The sequence below is a fragment of the Salvelinus namaycush genome, chromosome 30, assembly GCF_016432855.1.
Source record: "Salvelinus namaycush isolate Seneca chromosome 30, SaNama_1.0, whole genome shotgun sequence".
NCBI lineage: Eukaryota > Metazoa > Chordata > Actinopteri > Salmoniformes > Salmonidae > Salvelinus > Salvelinus namaycush.
Window position 1 is genome coordinate 19,283,099 of NC_052336.1, and position 13,194 is coordinate 19,296,292.

At 44.3% G+C, this 13,194-nt stretch overlaps 1 protein-coding gene across 1 annotated transcript in view; it reads right to left on the reverse strand.

The window, feature by feature from the left end:
* LOC120024841 (immunoglobulin superfamily DCC subclass member 3-like) overlaps positions 1–13,194 on the reverse strand; it is a 106,678-nt gene that overhangs the window by 15,521 nt on the left and 77,963 nt on the right. Inside the window, exons 6-7 of the mRNA XM_038969163.1 lie at positions 8,685–8,843; positions 2,375–2,540 (exon numbers count right to left, since the gene is read on the reverse strand). Coding sequence (XP_038825091.1) covers positions 2,375–2,540; positions 8,685–8,843 — 325 coding nt within the window. The remainder of the gene's footprint in view (positions 1–2,374; positions 2,541–8,684; positions 8,844–13,194) is intronic.

Genomic DNA, 13,194 nt, shown 5'->3' on the forward strand with positions numbered 1-13,194 from the left:
ACACACACACACACACACACACACACACACACACACACACACACACACACACACACACACACACACACACACACACACACACACACACACACACACACACAGCTAGGGATGGTGGGAACATTCTAATTAAAATCTCACACTGCTAGGTAATCATGCACAGAGGCAGACCTCCAATATCAGATACAAGATATCTATATAACAGCAGAAACAGTGAGCTGTAGGGGTAGATCATTACCTCTGCCTTGCACCTGTAGGGAAGACTGGGGCCTGTTGAATGTGGTTGTCTATCCTTTCAATCATTCCTCCATAGGAAAGGAAAACAGCAGGATCTGCTGTGACAACAACAGAAAATAAGGGCTACTTGGGCTTGAACTGAGCTTGCATTGCTTGCCCAACCAAGAGACTGAGTTCCTTGAGCAATCCGACAAAGACTGTTCTGTAGAACTAATACTGTAGCGCACCAGATGGAGACGTACGATGGGCTGTAGGAATGTATCAGAATAGCAATGAGGTAAGCTACCAGCCTCGCACCCAAACACTTACCTCACAACAGTAAGTTAGGATGCCACGTAAAGTTATGTTCCATAAATGACTGGGCTGGCTACATTTCGTGTTCGGCTACCTCAGTTTATCAGCCAATTAGCTAATGGTGGTGCTGGAACTCTGGCCTCCATACTTAACCAGTCCCAGCGTAGTGGGTGTGATGCATGAGAGGCTCCAGAGAGATGCAGAGCAGTGTCAGGTGGAGGTCTATCACTAGGCTGCCCTCTAACCCCTCTCCATCTCTCTTTCTCTCCCTCCCTCGCTCCATCACTCTTTCCCTACAACACAGTCTGCTTCAGCCATCCAACTCCAGTGCCTAATGTGCTCTCTCTCCCTCCCTCCCTCTCTCTCTCTCACTCTCTCTCTCTCTCTCTGCTCCTCTCTCTCTCTCTCTCCCTCTCTCTCTCTCTCTCCGCCCCCCTCTCTCTCTGCTCCTCTCTCTCTCTCTCTCTCTCTCTCTCTCTTCCCCCCCCTCTCTCTCTGCCTGGCCCTCTCTCTTTCTCTGTGACTGTGACTGGTAGAGGAGAGCAGTGTGTCTGAGTGATGGTAGTGCCTCGGCCTCTCTCTCCCCATGTACCACTAGGTCTGGAACACCTGCATCATTTACATGTACTTCACTCTCCCGCTTTATTGATTTTCTTGTGCATAAGTAATGTAATCACTTCACCATCCTTTGCATTTATAAATATTAACACACACGGATTCTCACTCTTGCAAAACACAGCTGGTGTACAGCACTGAACTTATCATGTATAATAAACCTGTATACAGAACAGAATTTCTTTCATTTCCCACAGCCAGAAATGCATCTAACCTATAAATCTTTCAAAGGCTGACAGTTCAAATGTATGCATAATACGATCTCCCCTGTCTGCGTGAACAAATATAGATCTGCCTCATATGTAATGACATACTATATTCTTTGTGTTATGGGCTCTGGTCAAAAGCAGTGCACTGTATAGGGAATAGGTGCTGTGAAATCTTCAACTGGAAAACATCCAAACACATGCAGGACATTGACAGAATACCTTGAAAAGTATGCGCACCAAATTCAGGAGAACCATCCAAGCCTCCAGTCACCTGAGGTATTACTGAGCTATAACTCCTAGCTATGTTTGGAGTCTACTCTTTGACCGGAATGAGAAGCATTCTGACACCGGCCACCAGGCTGTCTGGCTCCGTGTTTAACGGTTCTGGGGAAACACCGGTGGTGACAACCACTCAGGACAATAAAACAGCAAAGCTCCAAATACAGTAGCAGACTTGAATCATTATCACTACACAGAGCCACACTCCTAGACCTGGAGCGAGACCAGTCCCTGCCTCATTACAACCCTCCCGTCTCTCCCTGCCTGCCCCAACCCGCCCGCCCGCCCACCACAACTCTAAACACAGTAACCTGGCCTCGTCATCTCTCTTATGGAGAATGTTAAATGACACAATACACTGGCCGAGCATTCTGTTCTGTTCCTGGAAATTCCACCGGACAGCCTTGGGAGCCGGTCCAGCAGTGATTCGATAGATACCCTCGTAATGTAATGTCACAGCTCCATTTAAAACAAGTCAGTGTATCTCTTGGCAGACATCTTGGCCAGCTGTTTCATTAGCGCAGTAGATCAGATCAGAAATAATGGAGCGTTTGATTACGCCAACGACACTGCCAGCCATGCACATATGGCATGTAGCTTTGTTACAGTGGATGGATGGCTGCATGCATGAATGGATATAGTGTTATTACCATACAGAATGAGTACAGTCCCTGTTGCTTTCAACACACACTTCAATAGAACACGCTTACTATATGTATCTCCATGGCTGTACGTTAACTCACGTGTTGTTGTTCCTGAGTTTGACGTGCCCTCCAGGCTCCAGGATCTGCCCGTTCTTCAGCCAGGTGAGCTGGGGCACAGGGTCGCCCTGCGCCTGGCAGGTGAAGATAGCAGTGGTGCCCACCGGCCGGGAGATGGACTGGGGAGGCTGCACAAACTCTGCTGGGGCTGTGGCAGATGCAGGGGAAAGAGAAAGACAGATAGTGGGCTACTTACTAACTGAATATAAAGCGCCTTGCTACACAGATACAGTAACTTGCTGACAGGGTCTTTCTCATTCCCCATACTATGCTGCACAACAACTATATTTTTTCACCAGTGGTCTGAAAACATAAGCTACCAAGGTATTTTGAAAAAGCAGGAAGCTCCCAGAGCCTTCTAGAGGGAAGGAAAAGAGGAGAGAGGAATGAAGCCGTATTATCCTGGGCTTAATCCAGCCTAATCACATTGATCAGAATTAGATTGTGTGTGTGTGTGGGGGGGCGATTAGCGATAGAGTTTAGCATAACAATTATTAGCTGAGGATCAGATTATCATCATTGGAACTTAGAAGAAGAAGATCTAGGAACACAAAAAGGGAGGAGGAGGAAGAGGAGAAGAGGGAACAGGGAATCTATCCACAAACGCAGACTACCTGTTATAGAACACATAAACTGAGTGAAAGGCAATGCAGTGCAGCTACAGTATCTTTCACGAAAGTCTTTCAGTATTGCACACTACACAACTACTGACCTTCAGTCTCCAGCCAATGATCCCTCCCTCCCTCCCTCCCTCCCTCCCTCCCTCCCTTCCTCCCTCCCTCCCTCCCTCCCTCCCTCCCTCCCTAGGAGTCATTCTTTCCCTCCTCTCTTTGAGCTATGAGCCATGCTCCGTTTGCGCTAATTGACACAGAGCTACAGGTAATGCAAATCTCTATTACCTCTTAATTAAACAGTGTTTAGTTTCGCCTCAAATGTGTGATTACACTCCTCCGGATCTGATCAGAGCTGTTGGTTGGTATTGCTGTTGCTATTTCTGTTGGGGTAATTATCTCCCCTCATTATTCATAGCTGCACGTATTATTAGCCACATCAATATTTTCATTTATGATAGGAGTTATTTTCATAATAACTTCCTACTGAGTGGGAAGACAATTAGACTGCAATTAGGGATCATCTAGTCGTAATTTACAACGAGATCATTCCCACAATCAGCAACTATTTTCCCTTCCAATCTCACATCAGCAGGTTTATTTGCCTGTCAGCTATCCTTCTGGTTCTAATCTTTCTATCTCAAATCAAATCAAAGTTTATTTGTCACGTGCGCCGAATACAACAGGTGTAGACATTACAGTGAAATGCTTACTTACTAACCAATAGTGCAAAAAAGGTATTAGGTGAACAATAGGTAAGTAAAGAAATTAAACAACAGTAAAAAGACAGGCTATATACAGTAGCGAGGCTATAAAAGTAGCGAGGCTACATACATATAGACACCGGTTAGTCAGGCTGATTGAGGTAGTATGTACATGTAGATATGGTTAAAGTGACTATGCATACATGATGAACAGAGAGTAGCAGTAGCGTAAAAGAGGGGTTGGCGGGTGGTGGGTAGCGGGACACAATGCAGATAGCCCGGTTAGCCAAGATAGCAGCCTCCCCCAACCCCTCTTTTTACGCTGCTGCTACTCTCTGTTTATCATATATGCATAGTCACTTTAACTTTTTGATTACCTGTTCAGGAGTCTTATGGCTTGGGGGTAAAAACTTTTTGACTTTTTGTCCTACACTTGGCACTCCGGTACCGCTTGCTATGCGGTAGTAGAGAGAACAGTCTATGACTGGGGTGGCTGGGGTCTTTGACAATTTCTAGGGCCTTCCTCTGACACCGCCTGGTGTAGAGGTCCTGGATGACAGGCAGCTTAGCCCCAGTGATGTACTGGGCCGTACGCACTACCCTCTGTAGTGCCTTGCGGTCAGAGGCCGAACAATTGCCGTACCAGGCAGTGATGCAACCAGATCAGTCAGGATGCTCTCGATGTTGCAGCTGTAGAACCTTTTGAGGATCTCAGGACCCATGCCAAATCCTTTCAGTCTCCTGAGGGGGAATAGGCTTTGTCGTGCCCTCTTCACGACTGTCTTGGTGTGTTTGGACCATTCTAGTTTGTTGGTGATGTGGACACCAAGGACCTTGAAGCTCTCAACCTGCTCCACTACAGCCCTGTCGATGAGAATGGGGGCGTGCTCAGTCCTCCTTTTCCTGTAGTCCACAATCATCTCCTTAGTCTTGGTTACGTTGTTGGATAGGTTGTTATTCTGGCACCACCTGGCACCACCTCCTCCCTATAGGCTGTCTTGTCGTTGTCGTTTATCAGGCCTACCACTGTTGTGTCATCTGAAAACTTAATGATGGTGTCGGAGTCGTCAGTCGTGGGTGAACAGGGAGTACAGGAGGGGACTGAGCACGCACCGCTGGGGAGCTCCAATGTTGAGGGTCAGCGTGGCAGTTGTGTTGCTACCTACCCTCACCACCTGGGGGCGGCCTGTCAGTAAGTCCAGGATCCAGTTGCAGAGGGAGGTGTTAGGTCCCAGGATCCTTAGCTTAGTAATGAGCTTTGAGGGTACTATGGTGTTGAACGCTCAGCTGTAGTCAATGAATAGCATTCTCACATAGGTGTTCCTTTAGTCCAGGTGGGAAAGGGCAGTGTGGAGTGCAATAGAGATTGCATCTGTGGATATGTTTAGGCGGTATGCAAATTGGAGTGGGTCTAGGGTTTCTGGGATAATGGTGTTGATGTGAGCCATTACCAACCCTTCAATCTATACTGTCTTCCTGTAAATAAACCCTCCCCTTTACAGGTCTAGTTATTTAGCATCCTCTATCTAAACTATCTTCCTGAAACAAACCCTCCCCTTTCCAGTTCTAGTTATTTAGCATCCTCTATCTAAACTATCTTCCTGTAAACAAACCCTCCCCTTTACAGTTCTAGTTATTTATCATCCTCTATCTAAACTATCTTCCTGTAAACAAACCCTCCCCTTTACAGTTCTAGTTATTTATCATCCTCTATCTAAACGATCTTCCTGTAAACAAACCCTCCCCTTTACAGTTCTAGTTATTTATCATCCTCTATCTAAACTATCTTCCTGTAAACAAACCCTCCCCTTTACAGGTCTAGTTATTTATCATCCTCTATCTAAACTATCTTCCTGTAAACAAACCCTCCCCTTTCCAGTTCTAGTTATTTAGCATCCTCTATCTAAACTATCTTCCTGTAAACAAACCCTCCCCTTTCCAGTTCTAGTTATTTAGCATCCTCTATCTAAACTATCTTCCTGTAAACAAACCCTCCCCTTTCCAGTTCTAGTTATTTAGCATCCTCTATCTAAACTATCTTCCTGTAAACAAACCCTCCCCTTTACAGTTCTAGTTATTTATCATCCTCTATCTAAACTATCTTCCTGTAAACAAACCCTCCCCTTTACAGTTCTAGTTATTTATCATCCTCTATCTAAACTATCTTCCTGTAAACAAACCCTCCCCTTTCCAGTTCTAGTTATTTAGCATCCTCTATCTAAACTATCTTCCTGTAAACAAACCCTCCCCTTTACAGGTCTAGTTATTTATCATCCTCTATCTAAACTATCTTCCTGTAAACAAACCCTCCCCTTTCCAGTTCTAGTTATTTAGCATCCTCTATCTAAACTATCTTCCTGTAAACAAACCCTCCCCTTTCCAGTTCTAGTTATTTAGCATCCTCTATCTAAACTATCTTCCTGTAAACAAACCCTCCCCTTTCCAGTTCTAGTTATTTAGCATCCTCTATCTAAACTATCTTCCTGAAACAAACCCTCCCCTTTCCAGTTCTAGTTATTTAGCATCCTCTATCTAAACTATCTTCCTGTAAACAAACCCTCCCCTTTACAGTTCTAGTTATTTATCATCCTCTATCTAAACTATCTTCCTGTAAACAAACCCTCCCCTTTACAGTTCTAGTTATTTATCATCCTCTATCTAAACTATCTTCCTGTAAACAAACCCTCCCCTTTCCAGTTCTAGTTATTTATCATCCTCTATCTAAACTATCTTCCTGTAAACAAACCCTCCCCTTTACAGTTCTAGTTATTTATCATCCTCTATCTAAACTATCTTCCTGTAAACAAACCCTCCCCTTTCCAGTTCTAGTTATTTATCATCCTCTATCTAAACTATCTTCCTGTAAACAAACCCTCCCCTTTACAGGTCTAGTTATTTATCATCCTCTATCTAAACTATCTTCCTGTAAACAAACCCTCCCCTTTCCAGTTCTAGTTATTTAGCATCCTCTATCTAAACTATCTTCCTGTAAACAAACCCTCCCCTTTCCAGTTCTAGTTATTTAGCATCCTCTATCTAAACTATCTTCCTGTAAACAAACCCTCCCCTTTCCAGTTCTAGTTATTTAGCATCCTCTATCTAAACTATCTTCCTGTAAACAAACCCTCCCCTTTACAGGTCTAGTTATTTATCATCCTCTATCTAAACGATCTTCCTGTAAACAAACCCTCCCCTTTCCAGTTCTAGTTATTTAGCATCCTCTATCTAAACTATCTTCCTGTAAACAAACCCTCCCCTTTACAGGTCTAGTTATTTATCATCCTCTATCTAAACTATCTTCCTGTAAACAAACCCTCCCCTTTCCAGTTCTAGTTATTTAGCATCCTCTATCTATCTAATTCTCATCTTAAGAGTAGAGGTGTTATGATGGTTTTCTAATCTCAGCTATCTCCATACTGTGTCACCCTGTCAGTAAAAGTGGCGGGACCTGAAATTCACACCGTTCTAGGCACTGTGGTATGATGAGGATTAGGTTGGCTCGATCCTCCTGTCCATCTCTCTCTCCAACTCCCTTTTTATCTCTCCATCTCTCTCTCTCTCCATCTCTCTCTCTCTGTGTCCCTTTTCATCTCTCTCTCTCTCCATCTCTCTCTGTTGGCTCTTTAGAGGCTGTGTGTATGTGAGTAGGGGCTGGAGGGAGGCAGGGGGATGGTGGGTCAGGGAGAGTATTGATGTGCAATTGTGGTGTGGGTCTGATCAGCACTCTTTCCCCCATTCCCTCTCTATCTTTCTCTCTCCCTCTTTCAATCCCCTCCTCTCTCTCTCTACCCTTCTCTCTCTCCATCTCCCCATACTCTATTACTCTCTTCCCCAATCTCTCTTTTTCCATTTCTCTCTCTCTCTTTCTCTCTCTCTCTTTCCCCTCACTTTCTCACTCTGAGGTAAATGAAGGGTAGTGCAGTGAGCAGAGGGCCGCTGTGCCAACCATCTGGCCAGGAAGATTACATCAATTCTCTTAAGCAACAGCCTACCTTACTCTGATCAAAACAGCCGGCCGGACGGCGGGAGAGAGTCGCATGTATGCTGCTACTCTATACAGTCACTGAGGCCTTATCACCATAACAACCCTCTCATAGCCAGACAGTCAGTCAGTCATATGCGCCCTGACTGTGAAATACATCCAGGAGGAGAACAGTGCTGCCATGAGAATATGAAGCAATGCTTCTTGAAGGCTGTGTCCACAGCCAGGCTTTAGCCTTTTTGTTTCTTATCATAAAACACATGTATTGTATATCGCACCAGATCATTAGCTGAGGGTGCGTTCTAGTTTTCACTGATCAATAAAAAAAACATAGACATTGACACATAATCAAAAGCATGGCTTTCTTCCAGAGCCTTCTATAGCAGGGCCTTGTCTAACAACGGACAGGAAGATTCAATGAAATATTGACTGGGAGCAGTATTGCTATTGGCTGGGGCCGAGGGCAGGGCCCTTTGGCTGATAAGCATGTGAGGCACACGCTGAATGCCTCCTGCTTGGTCGGAAGGCTCTACCCGCACTACTAATTGTAAGAAAATTGCACAGCGAATGAGACACACACACATTTGTTTTACTAACCTTGTGGGGACCTAAAATTGATTTCCATTCAAAATCACACACATAAACACACCAGTGGAGGCTGGTGGGAGGAGCTGTAGGAGGACGGGCTCATTGTAATGGCTGGAATGGAATAAATGGAACGGTATCAAACATATGGAAACCACATTTAACTCCGTCCCATTAATACCATTCCAGCCATTACAATGAGCCCGTCCTCCTACAGCTCCTCCCACCAGCCTCCACTGACACACACACACACACACACACACACACACACACACACACACACACACACACACACACACACACACACACACACACACACACACACACACACACACACACACACAGAAACATAAACATACACATACTGTACACACACCCTATACTGAGTGGGTGTGTAACTAAAGGCTCACCTTGGACCACCAGACGTCCCTGAGCGGTTCTGCGTACACGGGTCCCTGGTTTGTTGGCAGCGCAGACGTAGATGCCAGAGTGCTGCACCCCAACATCTGTGATCATCAGGTTCCCTGTACCCAGCACCTGGATGCCCTCCACACCAATCGGACGGCCATCTGAGGAGAGAGGAGAGAGTAGAGGAGTGGAAGAAAGGAAGGGAGGGGAGGAGAGTAGGGAATAGGACAGGAGATTAAATTAGGGAAGGGATAGAGATAGAGAGAAAGAGAGAAGAGGAGGAGAGGAGTGAGATAGCAAATTAGCTGAGTTAGCTTAGAATATAAAAAAATATACACTTTAAATATACTAAAAAAGGCTATAAAAATACCAAGGGAGATAAATTATTGATTAAACATACTATAATGTACACAAAAGATTAAACGCTGGAGAAGAGGAGACGCTAGAGGTGACTGTATAGTTCCCTTAAAGAAAAGCACCTTTAGTAAATCCGCTTTCTCTGTGAGAGCTTCCCATGTCTGGAATACACTGCCATCAGACACACATAACTGCACCACCTATCACACTTTCACAAAAAACATGAAGACATGGCTAAAGGTCAATCAGATTTGTGAACATAATCCCTAGGTGTGTATTGCCGCTTTCCATGTTGTCTGTAGCTTGTGAGGTGTGGAAACACTTTGTTGCTTTTATGGATTTTGTCTTGTTGCTTTTTGTTCTATGTTGCTATGTCTGTATGCTACTTCTTGCTTGTTCTATGTTGCTCTGCGTGTGCTCACTGCTCAATAATTGTCTATATTGTAATTGTTTTTAATAACCTGCCCAGGGACTGCGGTTGAAAATTAGCCGGCACTTTTACTGAAACGTTGATTAATGTGCACTGTCCCTGTAAAAATAAAATTAACTCAACTCACTCAATTTTAGTTTGCCCCATACCACTGCAAAACACATTTCACAGTAAATATCAGAGCAGTTCTCACAAGTGTGACAGAGGACGTCTTGTGAGAATCACCATATTCAGTAGAAAGGTGGCAAACGAGGCGAGTGTATTGGGTGAGGGCCAAGGCCACGCCGACACAGTCAGTGACGCAGAAGAACTATGTTGCCATGACTCCATTGTGTGTTAGTGTGTGTAATTGTATGTATGTGTGTGTGAGGGGGTCTGTTTTACATCCCCAGCCCCATCCTCCCCACCCCGCTCTGACAGGCTAGTGACACACACACGTACATGCACACGCACACACACCAGTTTGATCTCACGGTTTTACAAAGCCCTCTACTGCCTTAGGCACGCCATGATTTAAACTGGGGAAATGCCCTCTGAGCAGGCAGAGCTACACGGATAAGCTAGGCTGCCACTCCCCTCTGTCCCTCCATCAAATACCCTGTCCTGCTCTCCATCTCTTCCTATTACAATGGCCTTATAATGGGGGTAGGACCAACAAAGACATGGCACAGCCGAAGATATTTCAGTCCCTCTCTATCTTTATAACATCTGCGTCCTGTGTGTCCAGGCTTATAGTGTTAAAAGGCTGTGCGGGGGACATGGTCGCTATGCTAAAAGCCTGCAGAGAAAGCAGACTGGCCATCCTCCTCTCCTCACATCTTCAAACAGACAGCTAGCAGACAGCTAGCCAGCCAGCCAGAGACTGGGGCCATATGGCCTGGCCCAGGCCTTTTATAGGAGGGCAACACACGTCTCCTCTGTGAGCACTGTGTGCATCTGAGCAGAACCACAACAAGGAAAGGGAGGGTCATTTGGAAACACTCCACAAACCTGGACCTCGACAAGACAATGCACTGGGGGCTGAAGAGAAACACGAGAATGGAAAAAGGTGGACAGTACATCCAGAGTTCACGAGAATGCCTTCAAACTAAAATATACAAACCTCAGCCCTTTCCGTGTTCGTGTAGCTGCAGCAAACAGCACCAGCAGTGGGCTGTAGGCTACAGGATTTTCAGTAGAACATAGGAACCTATTATTCAGACGTATTTACAATCCAATTGAAACAGCCTGGTCAGCTAAGTCAGCCAGTGGAGATTCTTATTGACTGTAGTAGAAGCTATGGCTAGTACAGTATAACTTAAACATGCTCCATGGTACTATTAAGTGCAAGCCTCAGGCTCTCAGCCTGCCCCTCCCACTCCCAGCCCCAGTCCAGTGTCACAACTAAAGGGACTCAGCTAGGAGTGGCTAAACAACTGTGAACCATATAATGGCCGTTATTACCCCTCTACAATAAGCCTAACTCAAGTCGGGCTAGCTGCTGAGTGAACTGTAAAATCAACTGAGTTGGACACAGTTTACAGTTCCTCCATGGCTACCTCTTATCTCTCCAGACACACTCTCTCTCACAGAAATTTGATCTCTCTCTCGCTTTCTATCTGTGTGTGTGTGTGTGTGTGTGTGTGTGTGTGTGTGTGTGTGTGTGTGTGTGTCTGTGTCTGTGTGTGTGCTGTCTGAATGGATGCAACTATCTCTATGTCAGTCTGTAATGTAGTTAGTGTCAAAGCAGGCAAAAAGTAGCCCAGAGAGCACCAGTGCTGATGAATGAAAAGCTCCAAACAAACTCTGGCATTAAGGAATGACTGATGTGAATCTATTAAATTAATTATGCTCCCTGTAATCTAATACACTGAAATCCAGAGGCGTCATGCCCACAAGGAGACGTGCCCCCTCAGATTTTTCCTGTTTTTACATTTTTCAGATGTTAAAATAATAACTTTGTTTTTAAGCCCCCGCTTTATCATCATTATTTATAAAACATATCTGTCAGCAGTATTTTGCAGAGGGGACATACTGACTATCACCCCCCATTCTTCCCAGATGCACCACGGAGCAAAGATATGCTACGTCAGCGGAGCAGAGAGAGTGTCGAGTGACACACACAGTGTATGATTTGATATTAACTGCCGGTGATGGGCAGGACTGGCAGGAGGAATTTGTAAATGAATGTGATCAAGCTATGTAGCCTATTGATTCCTTTTTGATTAATAAATAAAACATTTTTTTTTATTTCTCTGTAATACTAGTCACCTAGCAATTTTATGAAGTTGGCTTTAGCTAGCCCAGATAGGTTCCCAATCTCCCAACCTCATAATTAGCTACCGAGCCATTTCAGGCTATAACTCAAGATAGAGTAGCTTGTATAACTATCTCTGCTGGCATGCCTGCAGGCAAGGTTGCTAGACTTTAGAAAATACTAAAATAGCTTTAATTCTTGGGTTATTGTACAATATACCAGTGTGGCAGTTGTAGTAAACTTCTAATGCATAAAAGTTCTTAAAGCTGCAATATGTAACTGTTAGGGCAACCTGACCAAATTCACATAGAAATGTGAGTAATAGATCTGTCATTTTCATCGAAAGCAAGTCTAAGAAGCGGTTGATCTGTTCTATGTGCGCTATTTCTATGCTTCCTGTTCTTAATAACCTCTTATGGATCCCTTCACGTGCCAATCCCTTTAGAAGGATCGATTTGACAACATCCAGTGAAATGGCAGCGCGCCAAATTCAAACTACAGGAATATCAATATTCAACATTCTCGAAAATATATGTGTAATACATCAAAATAAAGCTTAACTTCTTGTTAATCCAGCCGCTGTGTCAGATTTCAAAAAGGCTTTACGGCGAAAGCAGACCATGCGATTATCTGAGGGCAGCGCCCCGCATACAAACACATGAAAATCATATTTCAACCAGACAGGTGCGCCACAAAAGTCAGAAATAGCGATATAATTAATGCCTTACCTTTGAAGATCTTCTTCTGTTGGCACTCCAAAATGTCCCAGAAACATCACAAATTGTCCTTTTGTTCGATAATGTCCTTCTTTATGTCCCAAAAATGTCAATTTATTTGGCGCGTTTGATTCAGAAATACACCGGTTTCAACTCGCCCAACATGCCTACAAAGTATCTAATAAGTTACCTGTAAACTTGGTCCAAACATTTCAAACAACATTCCTAATCCAACCTCAGGTACCCTAAAACGTAAATAATCGATAAAATTTAAGACGGAATAAACTGTTTCTAATACCGGATAAAAACAACTTGAAGCGCGTTCCAGTTCACACGCACCAAAACAGTAGAGTCCACCTGGAGTGACACTTACAATGATTAGCACTACTTCTTCATTTCTCAAAAGAAAAACATCAACCAATCTCTAAAGACTGTTGACATCTACTGGAAGCCATAGTAACTGCAACCAGGTTCCTCATAAATAGGGCTTCCCATAGAAAACAATTGGAAAACACAATGACCTCAAAAAAAAAATTCCCTGGATGGATTGTGCTCGGGGTTTCGCCTGCCAAATCAGTTCTGTTATACTCACAGACATTATTCTAACAGTTTTAGAAACGTCAGAGTGTTTTCTATCCAAATCTACCAATTATATGCACATCCTAGCTTCTGGGCCTGAGTAGCAGGCAGTTTACTTTGGGCACGCTTTTAATCCGGACGTCAAAATACTGCCCCCTAGCCTTAGGAAGTTTTAAGTTCCGTTTTTGGGTCTT